Here is a 17,269-nt window from a genome sequence, read left to right as displayed (position 1 = left end):
AGTTGTAGAGGCTGGGGGAGGTTACAGAGGTAGGGAGGGTTGTAGGGGTTGGGGGAGGTTACAAAGATAGGGAGGGTTTTAGGGGCTGGAGGATGTTACAGAGATAGGGAGGGTTGTAGGGGCTGGGAGAAGTTACAGAGATAGGGAGGGTTGTAGGGGCTGGGGGAGGTTACAGAGATAGGGAGGGTTGTAGGGGCTGGAGGAGGTTACAGAGATAGGGAGAGTTGTAGGGGCTGGGGGAGGTTACAGAGATAGGGAGGGTTGTAGGGGTTGGGGGAGGTTACAAAGATAGGGAGGGTTATTGGGATTGGAGGAGGTTACAGAAATGGGGAGGGGAGGGGCTGGAGGAGGTTACTGAAATGGGGAGGGTCGGGGCTGGAGGATGTTACAGAGAATTGGAAGGGTTGCCGGGGCTGGAGGAGGTCAGAGAGCTGGGGTGACCTTTCCCTCTATTCATTTTGAGAATCTTGATCCCCCTACCGTTAGTTGCTCAGGTGTAAAACCTCGGAATCATCCCTGAATCCTCTCCACCACTCCATCTCCCTCTCCATCTTGTGATGATGTGCATAAAGGAATTCTGTATATAATATCATGCACGACCTCCAACCAGCAGGTGGCAGTACAAGTCTACCGTGTGACTTTGTGTCTCCGGGGGGGTGGGCAGTAAGTCGTGTTGGAGGATAGACGTATTTCGCAGTAGCTCTAGAATAGTCAGTTAGCGTTTGTAGTTTGTTATTTATTTATTCTAATTATCTTTACCACACAGTTCTTTCTTAATACATTATTTAAACTAGATGTTCTGTAGTGTATCATTCATATCGGCCATTCTACAGAACATAACATGGTACCAGGATTGATGATCGACGAAGAACAGGAAGATTCTGCAACAATCCGAATAATGAAATACAACCCCGACGAAGAAGAAAGCTCAAAGCCACTGGCAACTGGCGCTCAACGTGCGGTAAAATTCGAAGCCCAGGATGGAAAGTATCAAGGCAACTCAACAGACAACGGATTACTGGTAATGTAGAAGAGAATTGGCGGGTGTTTAAGCAGCAGTTCAAACTCTGTGTTGCAGCTCTTGGTCTGAAGGCACAGCCTGACGAGAGGCGTATCGCGTTGCTGCTCACTGTAGCAGGTCCCCAAGCAATTGAAATTCTAAACACATTTGTCTTCGAAATCGAGGCAGAAGGCAAGAACTTCGATGAAGTTCTCAAGCAATTTGATCGGCATTGCTTTCCTAAAATAAATGAGCACGGTATATTTCACGCGTGCACCCAGATCGCTGGCGAGGCATTTGATGGTTTTCGCACCGACCTGCGATTGAAGGCACAGTCGTGTAATTTTAGTAACCCTCGTCGTCAATGATCCGCGATCAGATGGTATTCGGGATCTCCAACGATAAGGTGCGTGAGAGGCTTCTCAGAGAAACAGAGCTTCACCTTTAAAATGCTATCCAAATATGTCACGACAGTGAGCTTGCAGCAAAGCAGATCAGCACATTGACTCTCCGTCATTTTGGCGGGAAGGTAGAAGAGGCGGCCGACGCCATTAGTGGGGTGACACAGTTGAATAAAAAACCTGGTCCCAGCGCGGGCGGCCATTTTGAGTTGTCGAACCGCACCGCCATTTCATGCCAGCGATGCGGCAAACGGAATTTGGCACAGCAATGCCCAGCGTGTGGAAAGGTAGGCTCCAAATGCGGAAGAACAAATCATTTTGACAGGCAAATGTTTTTCTCGTCAGAACGAGGAACAAACGAAAGCCATCAACACAGTTGATGAAGTGCGCCTCGAAGACATGTTCTTCGTCGATGTGATCTCTAGTGGGGACAAGTATCGTCACTGGGTGCAAAATGACAATGTTGCATTGACAATTTGTAGCAACAGTGCAGTTAATGCAGAAACTCAACAAGATAAATGGACAGTGCCATTAATGAAGAATGATTCAGTAATAACTTTCAAACTCGACACAGGGGCGCGGGCCAACCTCATCAATTTGTCCGATGTCCAAAAAGCTGCGAATTAAACCGCATGTAGTAAACAAAACAGTATTGTTAAGAGACTGCAATGGACGTGAAACCACGACGTTAGGAGCATGCGAGCTCGATGTCAATGTGAAAACAGAATTTACACGTTGAAAGTTTCCGTTGTGGCGGCGGAACGGAAATCTCTGATCGGAGTGGAAGCGGGTGAGGAACTGCAGCTGGTTAAGCGGGTTCACAGTGCAGACAGGACGGCAACCAAAGGGAACACGAAGCCAGTGACTCACGCACCGAGGCGTGTACCAGCTCCATTGAGAGACCAATTGAAAGCTGGGTTAGAAGAGGAAGAGGCGATCGCAAGCAGCATTGAATCTGTGCAGGAGAAAAGTGCAGGGACTGAAAGTGAGATTGCAACAAAAGACAAATTAAGTGCGAACAGATCAGCTGGAAATTGGAGACACAACCAGAGGTTCACAGGCAGATGCGAGCGGGGAACATACCAAGTTTCAGGATACCAGTGCTAAAGTTAAGAGCGAAGAAAGGAAGAACTGATCTTTCGAGAAAGAGGGACGTGCAAGAGAAGAGTTGAGGACACAGTCTATTGGCCAGGTATCAGCCGTGGCAATGAAGCAATGGTCGAAACCTGCACACCGTGTAAAGGGTCAGTGACTCGAAGACCAGAGAGGAAACCCAACATTAGAAAAAAATGAAACACATCCACAAATTTATCCGGCACTCAGATCAACAAGGCTAAAACGCAAAGACTGGATTTGTGACAGACTGTAAATAGATTAAAGATGTAAATATTTTTGTGTATCATATTGAATTGTAAAAATAATGTAATGGATGTAAATAATTAAAGTTTTCAAAGGAAAGGGGATGTGATGATATGCATAAAGCTATTCTGTATGTAATATTATACATGACCTCTGACCAGCAGGTGGCAGTGTAAGCCTACCCTGCGGCTCTGTGCCTCAGGCAGTTGGGAGTAAGTCGTGTTGGTGGATAGACGTACTTAGCAGGAGCTCTATAGTAGTGAGTTAGCGTTTGCAGTTTGTTATTTTTTAAAATAATCTTTATTGTACAAGTAGGCTTACATTGAATGTGAAAACCCCTAGTCACCACACTCCGGCGCCTGTTCGGGTACACGGGAAGAATTCAGAATGTCCAAATTACCGAACAGCCCGTCTTTCGGGACTTGCGGGAGGAAACCGGAGCGCCCGGAGGAAACCCACGCAGTCACGGGGAGGACGTGCAGACTCCGCACAGACAGCGACCCAAGCCGGGAATCGAACCCGGGACCCTGGCGCTGTGAAGCCACAGTGCTAACCACTGTGCTGCCGTGCTAATTCATTCAAGTTGTCTTTACCATGCAGTTGTTTTATAATAAGCTATTGGAACAAGATGTTCTGAAGTGCTTCGTTCATACTGGCCAGGCTACAGAACATGACACCTCTCTCAGCCTTTCTTTCTCCCTCTTCCGTCTCTCTCTCCCTCCTTTATTCCCTCTCCCCCCTTTCGGTCTCTCTCTCTCTCCTCCCCCCCCCCCCCCCCCGCCCCCCCCTAATGGCCACAGAAACCAAGGGGACAGAGTGCTAATGGCCACAGAAACCAAGGGGACAGAGTGCTAATGGCCACAGAAACCAAGGGGACAGAGTGCTAATGGCCACAGAAACCAAGGGGACAGAGTGCTCATGGCCACAGAAACCAAGGGGACAGAGTGCTAATGGCCACAGAAACCAAGGGGACAGAGTGCTAATGGCCACAGAAACCAAGGGGACAGAGTGCTAATGGCCACAGAAACCAAGGGGACAGAGTGCTCATGGCCACAGAAACCAAGGGGACAGAGTGCTAATGGCCACAGAAACCAAGGGGACAGAGTGCTAATGGCCACAGAAACCAAGGGGACAGAGTGCTCATGGCCACAGAAACCAAGGGGACAGAGTGCTCATGGCAGTCCCCAGAGAGGACGAAAGGTGTGAAAGGCCAAACTGCAGAGAAACTAACATCAGAGGGTGAACTGTGACAGATGTAGAGGTGGGGGAGGGGAAGGGGGAAGCAAAGGGGAGAAAGGGTAATGAAAGGTGGATAAGATGGGGGGGGGGTTTAAATATATATAGAGAAAGACAAGAGGGAAAGAAATGGTAAAAGACAGTTGAAATGAAATGCGATGAAAAGCCGCGATCGAACCTGGGATCTCGGCGCCGTGAGGCAGCAGTGCTCATCATAGAATTTACAGTGCAGAAGGAGGCCATTCGGCCCATCGGGTCCGCACCAGCTCTTGGAAAGAGCACCCTACCCAAGGTCAACACCTCCACCCTATCCCCATAACCCAGTAACCCCACCCAACACTAAGGGCAATTTTGGACACTAAGGGCCATTTATCACGGCCAATCCACCTCACCTGCACGTCTTTGGGCTGTGGGAGGAAACCGGAGCGCCCGGAGGAAACCCACGCACACACGGGGAGGACGTGCAGACTCCGCACAGACAGTGACCCAAGCTGGAATCGAACCTGGGACCCTGGAGCTGTGAAGCAATTGTGCTATCCACAATGCCACCGCGCTGGCCTCGACTTGAGCATATCTGCGCTCTGTGCCAATCAGTGGCCTAGAGGCAGAGGCAATTGGAACCCAATCATCATCATTGTTTTTGCTGCAATAACACCGTTCCCAACCCATCTGTCAACCCATCTGTCGATATTTTTGCTTTTTCTGTCGGGTCAAAGAATGTCAGCACGTGAGTTGTGGTCAATGCTTCCTGCAGCATTTGCCACGCTTACTCATGTCTGTCAGAGCGTTGGCGAACCGAATCCTTTCTGACAATTTCCCACAAGCAGTTCTTTTTTGCTGATAAATTAGGAACAAAGCTTCCCGGGAAATCTATCGTGCCTCGCATCCCGGGGACCCCTTTCTTGTCTGTTGGACGTGGCACGTTTTAATGTCGCCTTTACCTTCGCCTGGTCTGGTTGTACGCCTCGAGCAGACAGTCTGGGCGGGGGGGGTTCTCTCATCCTGAGGCCAAGTGTGGACGGCGTCGTGTTTTACGGGGGGAGTCAACAGGCCCCCCCCAGGCCCGGCGATTCTCCGAACCGGCGTGGGCTGAGAGGATCCCGCCCCGTGACTCCCAGCCTTGTGGTTACTTCCACTCCAAGCTGGCATTTTGTTTTATTTAACCTGGGAAATGTACCTTTAAGAAATGGGTGTTTATCAGTGATGTCAGAGAGTGTGGTGGAGTTGGGCTGTCTGTCGGCTTGTTACTTTCGTTTTAGGCTGTTTGCTGCAGGGTGTGTTTTAGTTTCGTTTTCAGTGTTGGAGCTGAAGCCAGACAGAGCAAGTGTACTGTTGATCTCTCTGCCATCAAAAGACTATCTCTTGATCATTTGGTGAATTCAGAATTATAAATGTTCTCAGTAGTGAATGTAAACCTGATGTGCTTCTGTTAAAAGGTGTTTCTTTTGTCTTCTGGATGTTGTTTGGGAAGTTATTAAGGGTTACTTAGTGTTGTATTCTTTGGGGGTTGTATTTGAATTGATGGTTGCTAAGATGTTCACTGTATGTTTTAAAAAGGTTAACTTGAGTTCATAGAATAAACATTGTTTTGCTTTAAAAAATACTTTTCCATTTCTGCTGTCCCACCCCTGGAGAATGGGCCGTGTGCTCCCCATATCACAATCTATTAAAAGTTGTGGGTCAGGTGAACTCCATGATACACTTTGGGGTTCTCTAAACCCTGACCCATAACACACTGCAAGGGCAGCACGGTAGCATTGTGGATAGCACAATTGCTTCACAGCTCCAGGGTCCCAGGTTCGATTCCCGGCTTGGGTCACTGTCAGTGCGGAGTCTGCACGTCCTCCCCGTGTCTGCGTGGGTTTCCTCCGGGTGCTCCGGTTTCCTCCCACAGTCCAAAGATGTGCAGGTTAGGTGGATTGGCCGTGATAAATTGCCCATAGTGTCCAAAATTGCCCTTAGTGTTGGGTGGGGTTACTGGGTTATGGGGATCGGGTGGAGGTGTGGGCTTGGGTAGGGATGCTCTTTCCAAGAGCCGGTGCAGACTCGATGGGCCGAATATCCTCCTTCTGCACTGTAAATTCTATGATTATCTATGATAAGTTACTGTGAAAACCCCTCGTCGCCACCTTCCGGCGCCTCTTCGGGTACACGGAGGGAGAATTCAGAATTCTCAGCTGGCACACGCTCAGGCACGACAACGGAACTCTTCACTTTGTGCCGTTTATTCTGTACACTGACCTCGAGTTCGCATACTCCTAGAGTGTGAATTATTTTTGCAGAATCCCTGCAGTGCAGAAGGAAGCAATTCGGCCCATTGAGTCTGCACCGACCCCCTGAAAGAGTATCCCCCCCCTGCGAGGCCTTCTCCCCTGCCCCTATTCCCATAGTTGCACCAAATAGTTGGACATTAAAGGACAATTTGGCACGGCCAATCCACCTAACCTGCACATCTTTGGACTGTGGGAGGAAACCGGAGCACCCGGAGGAAACCCACGCACACACCAAGAGAACGTGCAGACTCCGCATGGACAGTCACCCGAGGCCGGAATTGAACCCGGGTTCCTGGCGCTGTGAGGCAGCAGCACGAACCACTGAGCCACCAGGCCATTATAATCCTTCTAAAGTACCGTTTTATTAATTTTAATTTTTTTGCATGTCTGATAAACTTATCAGATTGGCCCTCACTCCCGTGTCGAGTTCAACATTGACTAATGCTCTATTAATCATCAGAGGAACTGTCCAGTTGTCTCGATGAACAATTGTATTTGCATTGCCATTACCGCAGATTTGCCTCGAAGGCTGTTTAGAGAAACATTGTTTGGCAAAGTGATTTCTGCCTTTGCATTTAGAACACACTTTCCCGAATGCTGGACATTGCCTTTACAAATGCTAGTGGTCACAACGCTTGCACAAAATGGTGGCGTCGGGTGATTGTTTAAAATGGCTGCCGCTGCTGGGACCACATTTTTCCTGAAGGTTCGTCACAACACTAACGGCGTAGGCCGCCTCTCCGATCTTTCGGTTTAGAGCACTAATCTGCTCTTTAGCTCGCTTGCTGGCGTGGCAAATCTCAATGGCATCATCGAGCTGGAGTTCATTCTCCCTCCACAATCTCTCCCCAACCTTGTCATCGCTGATCCCGAACACGATTAAATCGCGGATCATTGACGCTTGCAAAGTTACATGTCTGAGGCTTGGACCTCAGGTCTGTTGAGAAGCTGCCCTACGATTCACCTGCGAAAAACATACCGCTCCAAACGTCACGGTTTTTTTCGGTGTGCGCTGCCGATCGAAGTTTTCCCCGACCACGTTAAAGTTATTTCTGTCCACTTCGTTATCGAATGCGGAGGTGTTAAAGGTTCCTGTCGCCTGCGGACCTGCTGTAGTGAGCAGCAATGCTATTCTCCATTCATCAGGCTGTGCCTGGTGACCCAGAGCTCCTACATAGAGTGTGAGTTGCTGTTTAAAAGCCGGCCAATTCGCATCGAGATTACCCGTGACGAATAGCTGGTGTGGTGTCATCAAACCTTCCACCATTGATTTTGGTGCCTTGCTGTGCATTCAGTTATGTTTGTCAGTACTCTGTGTGGTTAGTGGAAAGTTTTTTTTCTTCATCTTTGTTATCCTGATCTCTAGTCTTTGATCTTCATAACCAATCCTGGTACCATGTTATGTTCTGGTGCTTGACCAGACAGAACTAGTGCACCAGAGAACGTCGGGTTCATGACTAGTTGAATGTTTATTATTAAACAATAATGTGGGTCAGTTAAGAATAAGAAAACTATCAAAATCTGCTAACTGTGAATGACTATAACTGAACTACCTACTGGAGAGCTACTACAAATGCGACTATCCACGACCACGACGATCTCCAGTTACCCCGAGGGCAGCAGTGTCGTGTGGTTGTTCTTTACTGCCACCTGCTGGTTGGATGTCATATCTATTAATATTTACATGAGACAGAGATTTGCATGAGACGGAGACAGAGATACGGAGACAAAGGCAGAGAGAGAGAGAGACAGATAGTGAGACAGAGGCAGAGAGAGAGAGAGAGAGCGAGACAGACAGATAAACAGAGAGGGAGAGAAAGAAAGACAGAGAGAGAGAGAGACAGAAAGACAGGGAGAGAGAGAGTGAGACAGAAAGATAGATGGAGAGAGAGAGACAGAAAGACGGAGAGAGAGAGAAACAGAAAGACAGAGATACAGAGAGAGAAAGAACGACAGAGAGAGAGAGACAGAAAGAAAGAGAGAGAGAAAGACAGACAGAGAGAGAAAGAGAGACAGAAAGACAGAGCGAGAGAGAGAGGGAGAGAGAGAGACATGAAGACAGAGGGAGCGCGGGAGCCACAGGAAGAGCGAGAGACCCAGAGAGTGAGAGAGACCCAGAGAGTGAGAGAGACCCAGAGAGTGAGAGAGACCCAGAGAGTGAGAGAGACCCAGAGAGAGAGAGAGAGACCCAGAGAGTGAGAGAGAGACCCAGAGAGTGAGAGAGAGACCCAGAGAGTGAGAGAGACCCAGAGAGTGAGAGAGACCCAGAGAGTGAGAGAGACCCAGAGAGAGATCCAGAGAGTGAGAGAGACCCAGAGAGAGAGAGAGACCCAGAGAGTGAGAGAGACCCAGAGAGAGATCCAGAGAGAGAGAGAGACCCAGAGAGTGAGAGACCCAGAGAGTGAGAGAGACCCAGAGAGAGACCCAGAGAGAGAGAGAGACCCAGAGAGAGAGAGAGACACCCAGAGAGAGAGAGAGACCCAGAGAGTGAGAGAGACCCAGAGAGAGACCCAGAGAGAGAGAGAGACCCAGAGAGAGAGAGAGACCCAGAGAGTGAGAGAGACCCAGAGAGTGAGAGAGACCCAGAGAGTGAGAGAGCCCCAGAGAGTGAGAGAGCCCCAGAGAGAGAGAGAGACCCAGAGAGAGAGAGAGACCCAGAGAGAGAGAGAGAGACCCAGAGAGTGAGAGAGACCCAGAGAGAGAGAGAGAGACCCAGAGAGAGAGAGAGACACAGAGAGTGAGAGAGACCCAGAGAGTGAGAGAGACCCAGAGAGTGAGAGAGACCCAGAGAGTGAGAGAGACCCAGAGAGAGAGAGAGACCCAGAGAGAGAGAGAGACCCAGAGAGTGAGAGAGGCCCAGAGAGTGAGAGAGGCCCAGAGAGTGAGAGAGGCCCAGAGAGTGAGAGAGACCCAGAGAGTGAGAGAGACCCAGAGAGAGACCCAGAGAGAGAGAGACCCAGAGAGTGAGAGAGACCCAGAGAGTGAGAGAGACCCAGAGAGAGAGAGAGATCCAGAGAGAGAGAGAGACCCAGAGAGTGAGAGAGACCCAGAGAGAGACCCAGAGAGAGAGAGAGACCCAGAGAGAGAGAGAGACCCAGAGAGAGAGAGAGACCCAGAGAGAGAGAGAGACCCAGAGAGTGAGAGAGACCCAGAGAGAGACCCAGAGAGAGAGAGAGACCCAGAGAGAGAGAGAGACCCAGAGAGTGAGAGAGACCCAGAGAGTGAGAGAGACCCAGAGAGTGAGAGAGCCCCAGAGAGTGAGAGAGACCCAGAGAGAGAGAGAGACCCAGAGAGAGAGAGAGGCCCAGAGAGAGAGAGACCCAGAGAGAGAGAGAGACCCAGAGAGTGAGAGAGACCCAGAGAGAGAGAGAGACCCAGAGAGAGAGAGAGACCCAGAGAGTGAGAGAGACCCAGAGAGTGAGAGAGACCCAGAGAGTGAGAGAGACCAAGAGAGTGAGAGAGACCCAGAGAGAGAGAGAGACCCAGAGAGTGAGAGAGGCCCAGAGAGTGAGAGAGGCCCAGAGAGTGAGAGAGACCCAGAGAGTGAGAGAGACCCAGAGAGAGACCCAGAGAGAGAGAGACCCAGAGAGTGAGAGAGACCCAGAGAGTGAGAGAGACCCAGAGAGAGAGAGAGACCCAGAGAGTGAGAGAGACCCAGAGAGTGAGAGAGACCCAGAGAGTGAGAGAGACCCAGAGAGTGAGAGAGACCCAGAGAGTGAGAGAGACCCAGAGAGTGAGAGAGACCCAGAGAGAGACCCAGAGAGAGAGACCCAGAGAGTGAGACCCAGAGAGTGAGACCCAGAGAGTGAGAGAGACAGAGAGTGAGAGAGACCCAGAGAGAGAGAGAGACCCAGAGAGAGTGAGAGAGACCCAGAGAGAGACCCAGAAAGTGAGAGACCCAGAGAGAGAGAGAGACCCAGAGAGAGAGAGAGACCCAGAGAGTGAGAGAGACCCAGAGAGTGAGAGAGACCCAGAGAGTGAGAGAGCCCCAGAGAGTGAGAGAGACCCAGAGAGAGAGAGAGACCCAGAGAGAGAGAGAGGCCCAGAGAGAGAGAGACCCAGAGAGAGAGAGAGACCCAGAGAGTGAGAGAGACCCAGAGAGAGAGAGAGACCCAGAGAGAGAGAGAGACCCAGAGAGTGAGAGAGACCCAGAGAGTGAGAGAGACCCAGAGAGTGAGAGAGACCAAGAGAGTGAGAGAGACCCAGAGAGAGAGAGAGACCCAGAGAGTGAGAGAGGCCCAGAGAGTGAGAGAGGCCCAGAGAGTGAGAGAGACCCAGAGAGTGAGAGAGACCCAGAGAGAGACCCAGAGAGAGAGAAACCCAGAGAGTGAGAGAGACCCAGAGAGTGAGAGAGACCCAGAGAGAGAGAGAGACCCAGAGAGTGAGAGAGACCCAGAGAGTGAGAGAGACCCAGAGAGTGAGAGAGACCCAGAGAGTGAGAGAGACCCAGAGAGTGAGAGAGACCCAGAGAGTGAGAGAGACCCAGAGAGAGACCCAGAGAGAGAGACCCAGAGAGTGAGACCCAGAGAGTGAGACCCAGAGAGTGAGAGAGACAGAGAGTGAGAGAGACCCAGAGAGAGAGAGAGACCCAGAGAGAGTGAGAGAGACCCAGAGAGAGACCCAGAAAGTGAGAGACCCAGAGAGTGAGAGAGACCCAGAGAGTGAGAGAGACAGAGAGAGTGAGAGACCCAGAGAGTGAGAGACCCAGAGAGTGAGAGAGACCCAGAGAGTGAGAGAGACCCAGAGAGTGAGAGAGACCCAGAGAGAGAGAGAGACCCAGAGAGAGAGAGAGACCCAGAGAGAGAGAGAGACCCAGAGAGTGAGAGAGACAGAGAGAGTGAGAGAGACAGAGAGAGTGAGAGACCCAGAGAGTGAGAGAGACCCAGAGAGTGAGAGAGACCCAGAGAGTGAGAGAGACCCAGAGAGAGAGAGAGAGACCCAGAGAGAGAGAGAGAGACCCAGAGAGAGTGAGAGAGACCCAGAGAGTGAGAGAGACCCAGAGAGTGCGAGAGAGACCCAGAGAGAGCGAGAGAGACCCAGAGAGAGACCCAGAGAGTGACCCAGAGAGTGAGAGAGACCCAGAGAGTGAGAGAGACCCAGAGAGTGAGAGAGACCCAGAGAGAGACCCAGAGAGTGAGAGAGACCCAGAGAGTGAGAGAGACCCAGAGAGTGAGAGAGACCCAGAGAGAGACCCAGAGAGTGAGAGAGACCCAGAGAGTGAGAGAGACCCAGAGAGTGAGAGAGACCCAGAGAGTGAGAGAGACCCAGAGAGTGAGAGAGACCCAGAGAGAGACCCAGAGAGTGAGAGAGACCCAGAGAGTGAGAGAGACCCAGAGAGAGACACAGAGAGTGAGAGAGACCCAGAGAGTGAGAGAGACCCAGAGAGTGAGACCCAGAGAGTGAGAGAGACCCAGAGAGTGAGAGAGACCCAGAGAGTGAGAGAGACCCAGAGAGTGAGAGAGACCCAGAGAGAGAGAGAGACCCAGAGAGAGAGACCCAGAGAGTGAGAGAGACAGAGAATGAGAGAGACCCAGAGAGTGAGAGAGACAGAGAGTGAGAGAGATGCAGAGAGTGAGAGAGATGCAGAGAGTGAGAGAGACCCAGAGAGTGAGAGAGACCCAGAGAGTGAGAGAGACCCAGAGAGTGAGAGAGACCCAGAGAGTGAGAGAGACAGAGAGAGAGAGAGACCCAGAGAGAGAGAGAGACCCAGAGAGAGAGAGAGACCCAGAGAGAGAGAGACCCAGAGAGTGAGAGAGACCCAGAGAGTGAGAGAGACCCAGAGAGTGAGAGAGACCCAGAGAGAGACCCAGAGAGTGAGAGACCCAGAGAGTGAGAGAGACCCAGAGAGTGAGAGAGACCCAGAGAGTGAGAGAGACCCAGAGAGAGAGAGACCCAGAGAGAGAGAGAGACCCAGAGAGTGAGAGAGACCCAGAGAGTGAGAGAGACCCAGAGAGTGAGAGAGACCCAGAGAGTGAGAGAGACCCAGAGAGAGTGAGAGAGACCCAGAGAGAGACCCAGAGAGTGAGAGAGACCCAGAGAGTGAGAGAGACCCAGAGAGTGAGAGAGACCCAGAGAGAGAGAGACCCAGAGAGTGAGAGAGACCCAGAGAGAGAGAGAGACCCAGAGAGTGAGAGAGACCCAGAGAGTGAGAGAGACCCAGAGAGTGAGAGAGACCCAGAGAGAGTGAGAGAGACCCAGAGAGAGTGAGAGAGACCCAGAGAGAGTGAGAGAGACCCAGAGAGAGACCCAGAGAGTGAGAGACCCAGAGAGTGAGAGAGACCCAGAGAGTGAGAGAGACCCAGAGAGTGAGAGAGACCCAGAGAGAGTGAGAGAGACCCAGAGAGAGACCCAGAAAGTGAGAGACCCAGAGAGTGAGAGAGACCCAGAGAGTGAGAGAGACAGAGAGAGTGAGAGACCCAGAGAGTGAGAGAGACCCAGAGAGTGAGAGAGACCCAGAGAGTGAGAGAGACCCAGAGAGTGAGAGAGACCCAGAGAGAGAGAGAGAGACCCAGAGAGTGAGAGAGACAGAGAGAGTGAGAGAGACAGAGAGAGTGAGAGACCCAGAGAGTGAGAGAGACCCAGAGAGTGAGAGAGACCCAGAGAGTGAGAGAGACCCAGAGAGAGAGAGATACCCAGAGAGAGTGAGAGACCCAGAGAGAGACCCAGAGAGTGACCCAGAGAGTGAGAGAGACCCAGAGAGTGAGAGAGACCCAGAGAGTGAGAGAGACCCAGAGAGAGACCCAGAGAGTGAGAGAGACCCAGAGAGTGAGAGAGACCCAGAGAGTGAGAGAGACCCAGAGAGTGAGAGAGACCCAGAGAGAGACCCAGAGAGTGAGAGAGACCCAGAGAGTGAGAGAGACCCAGAGAGTGAGAGAGACCCAGAGAGTGAGAGAGACCCAGAGAGTGAGAGGGACCCAGAGAGAGACCCAGAGAGTGAGAGAGACCCAGAGAGTGAGAGAGACCCAGAGAGAGACACAGAGAGTGAGAGAGACACAGAGAGTGAGAGAGACCCAGAGAGTGAGACCCAGAGAGTGAGAGAGACCCAGAGAGTGAGAGAGACCCAGAGAGTGAGAGAGACCCAGAGAGTGAGAGAGACCCAGAGAGTGAGAGAGACCCAGAGAGTGAGAGAGACCCAGAGAGTGAGAGAGACCCAGAGAGAGACCCAGAGAGAGAGACCCAGAGAGTGAGAGAGACAGAGAGTGAGAGAGATGCAGAGAGTGAGAGAGACCCAGAGAGTGAGAGAGACCCTGAGAGTGAGAGAGACCCAGAGAGTGAGAGAGACCCAGAGAGTGAGAGAGACCCAGAGAGTGAGAGACCCAGAGAGTGAGAGAGACCCAGAGAGTGAGAGAGACCCAGAGAGAGACCCAGAGAGTGAGAGAGACCCAGAGAGTGAGAGAGACCCAGAGAGAGACCCAGAGAGTGAGAGACCCAGAGAGTGAGAGAGACCCAGAGAGTGAGAGAGACCCAGAGAGTGAGAGAGACCCAGAGATTGAGAGAGACCCAGAGAGTGAGAGAGACCCAGAGAGTGAGAGAGACCCAGAGAGTGAGAGACCCAGAGAGTGAGAGACCCAGAGAGTGAGAGACCCAGAGAGTGAGAGAGACCCAGAGAGTGAGAGAGACCCAGAGAGAGAGACCCAGAGAGTGAGAGAGACCCAGAGAGTGAGAGAGACCCAGAGAGTGAGAGAGACCCAGAGAGAGAGAGAGACCCAGAGAGTGAGAGAGACCCAGAGAGTGAGAGAGACCCAGAGAGTGAGACCCAGTGAGTGAGACCCAGAGAGTGAGAGAGACCCAGAGAGAGAGAGAGACCCAGAGAGAGTGAGAGACCCAGAGAGTGAGAGAGACCCAGAGAGAGCGAGAGAGACCCAGAGAGAGACCCAGAGAGTGAGAGACCCAGAGAGTGAGAGAGACCCAGAGAGTGAGAGAGACCCAGAGAGTGAGAGAGACCCAGAGAGTGAGAGAGACCCAGAGAGTGAGAGAGACCCAGAGAGTGAGAGAGACCCAGAGAGTGAGAGAGACCCAGAGAGTGAGAGAGACCCAGAGAGTGAGAGAGACCCAGAGAGAGACCCAGAGAGTGAGAGAGACCCAGAGAGTGAGAGAGACCCAGAGAGAGACACAGAGAGTGAGAGAGACCCAGAGAGTGAGAGAGACCCAGAGAGTGAGAGAGACCCAGAGAGTGAGAGAGACCCAGAGAGAGAGAGAGACCCAGAGAGTGAGAGAGACCCAGAGAGTGAGAGAGACCCAGAGAGTGAGAGAGACCCAGAGAGTGAGAGACCCAGAGAGTGAGAGAGACCCAGAGAGAGAGAGAGACCCAGAGAGAGAGAGAGACCCATAGAGAGAGAGAGACCCAGAGAGTGAGAGAGACCCAGAGAGTGAGAGAGACCCAGAGAGTGAGAGAGACCCAGAGAGTGAGAGAGACCCAGAGAGAGACCCAGAGAGTGAGAGAGACCCAGAGAGTGAGAGAGACCCAGAGAGAGAGAGAGACCCAGAGAGAGAGAGAGACCCAGAGAGAGAGAGAGACCCAGAGAGTGAGAGAGACAGAGAGTGAGAGAGATGCAGAGAGTGAGAGAGATGCAGAGAGTGAGAGAGACCCAGAGAGTGAGAGAGACCCAGAGAGTGAGAGAGACCCAGAGAGTGAGAGAGACCCAGAGAGTGAGAGAGACAGAGAGAGAGAGAGACCCAGAGAGAGAGAGAGACCCAGAGAGAGAGAGAGACCCAGAGAGAGAGAGACCCAGAGAGTGAGAGAGACCCAGAGAGTGAGAGAGACCCAGAGAGTGAGAGAGACCCAGAGAGAGACCCAGAGAGTGAGAGACCCAGAGAGTGAGAGAGACCCAGAGAGTGAGAGAGACCCAGAGAGTGAGAGAGACCCAGAGAGAGAGAGACCCAGAGAGAGAGAGAGACCCAGAGAGTGAGAGAGACCCAGAGAGTGAGAGAGACCCAGAGAGTGAGAGAGACCCAGAGAGTGAGAGAGACCCAGAGAGTGAGAGAGACCCAGAGAGAGTGAGAGAGACCCAGAGAGAGACCCAGAGAGTGAGAGAGACCCAGAGAGTGAGAGAGACCCAGAGAGTGAGAGAGACCCAGAGAGAGAGAGACCCAGAGAGTGAGAGAGACCCAGAGAGAGAGAGAGACCCAGAGAGTGAGAGAGACCCAGAGAGTGAGAGAGACCCAGAGAGTGAGAGAGACCCAGAGAGAGTGAGAGAGACCCAGAGAGAGTGAGAGAGACCCAGAGAGAGTGAGAGAGACCCAGAGAGAGACCCAGAGAGTGAGAGACCCAGAGAGTGAGAGAGACCCAGAGAGTGAGAGAGACCCAGAGAGTGAGAGAGACCCAGAGAGAGTGAGAGAGACCCAGAGAGAGACCCAGAAAGTGAGAGACCCAGAGAGTGAGAGAGACCCAGAGAGTGAGAGAGACAGAGAGAGTGAGAGACCCAGAGAGTGAGAGAGACCCAGAGAGTGAGAGAGACCCAGAGAGTGAGAGAGACCCAGAGAGTGAGAGAGACCCAGAGAGAGAGAGAGAGACCCAGAGAGTGAGAGAGACAGAGAGAGTGAGAGAGACAGAGAGAGTGAGAGACCCAGAGAGTGAGAGAGACCCAGAGAGTGAGAGAGACCCAGAGAGTGAGAGAGACCCAGAGAGAGAGAGAGACCCAGAGAGAGTGAGAGACCCAGAGAGAGACCCAGAGAGTGACCCAGAGAGTGAGAGAGACCCAGAGAGTGAGAGAGACCCAGAGAGTGAGAGAGACCCAGAGAGAGACCCAGAGAGTGAGAGAGACCCAGAGAGTGAGAGAGACCCAGAGAGTGAGAGAGACCCAGAGAGTGAGAGAGACCCAGAGAGTGAGAGAGACCCAGAGAGAGACCCAGAGAGTGAGAGAGACCCAGAGAGTGAGAGAGACCCAGAGAGTGAGAGAGACCCAGAGAGTGAGAGAGACCCAGAGAGTGAGAGGGACCCAGAGAGAGACCCAGAGAGTGAGAGAGACCCAGAGAGTGAGAGAGACCCAGAGAGAGACACAGAGAGTGAGAGAGACACAGAGAGTGAGAGAGACCCAGAGAGTGAGACCCAGAGAGTGAGAGAGACCCAGAGAGTGAGAGAGACCCAGAGAGTGAGAGAGACCCAGAGAGTGAGAGAGACCCAGAGAGTGAGAGAGACCCAGAGAGTGAGAGAGACCCAGAGAGTGAGAGAGACCCAGAGAGAGACCCAGAGAGAGAGACCCAGAGAGTGAGAGAGACAGAGAGTGAGAGAGATGCAGAGAGTGAGAGAGACCCAGAGAGTGAGAGAGACCCTGAGAGTGAGAGAGACCCAGAGAGTGAGAGAGACCCAGAGAGTGAGAGAGACCCAGAGAGTGAGAGACCCAGAGAGTGAGAGAGACCCAGAGAGTGAGAGAGACCCAGAGAGAGACCCAGAGAGTGAGAGAGACCCAGAGAGTGAGAGAGACCCAGAGAGAGACCCAGAGAGTGAGAGACCCAGAGAGTGAGAGAGACCCAGAGAGTGAGAGAGACCCAGAGAGTGAGAGAGACCCAGAGATTGAGAGAGACCCAGAGAGTGAGAGAGACCCAGAGAGTGAGAGAGACCCAGAGAGTGAGAGACCCAGAGAGTGAGAGACCCAGAGAGTGAGAGACCCAGAGAGTGAGAGAGACCCAGAGAGTGAGAGAGACCCAGAGAGAGAGACCCAGAGAGTGAGAGAGACCCAGAGAGTGAGAGAGACCCAGAGAGTGAGAGAGACCCAGAGAGAGAGAGAGACCCAGAGAGTGAGAGAGACCCAGAGAGTGAGAGAGACCCAGAGAGTGAGACCCAGTGAGTGAGACCCAGAGAGTGAGAGAGACCCAGAGAGAGAGAGAGACCCAGAGAGAGTGAGAGACCCAGAGAGTGAGAGAGACCCAGAGAGAGCGAGAGAGACCCAGAGAGAGACCCAGAGAGTGAGAGACCCAGAGAGTGAGAGAGACCCAGAGAGTGAGAGAGACCCAGAGAGTGAGAGAGACCCAGAGAGTGAGAGAGACCCAGAGAGTGAGAG

General features: G+C 52.2%; 1 protein-coding gene across 1 annotated transcript in view; it reads right to left on the bottom strand.

The window, feature by feature from the left end:
• The window catches only part of LOC140411300 (uncharacterized), a 432,312-nt gene extending 431,761 nt beyond the window's left edge, over positions 1 to 551 (bottom strand). The window contains exon 1 of the mRNA XM_072500422.1: positions 491 to 551. Within this exon, the coding sequence (XP_072356523.1) occupies positions 491 to 551 (61 nt within the window). The remainder of the gene's footprint in view (positions 1 to 490) is intronic.
• Between the last annotated feature and the right edge of the window lie 16,718 nt (positions 552 to 17,269).

This window comes from Scyliorhinus torazame, chromosome 4, assembly GCF_047496885.1.
Source record: "Scyliorhinus torazame isolate Kashiwa2021f chromosome 4, sScyTor2.1, whole genome shotgun sequence".
NCBI classification, from domain to species: domain Eukaryota; kingdom Metazoa; phylum Chordata; class Chondrichthyes; order Carcharhiniformes; family Scyliorhinidae; genus Scyliorhinus; species Scyliorhinus torazame.
The sequence above is the reverse complement of the archived record's forward strand: the minus strand, read 5'-3'. Positions and strand labels throughout refer to the sequence as shown.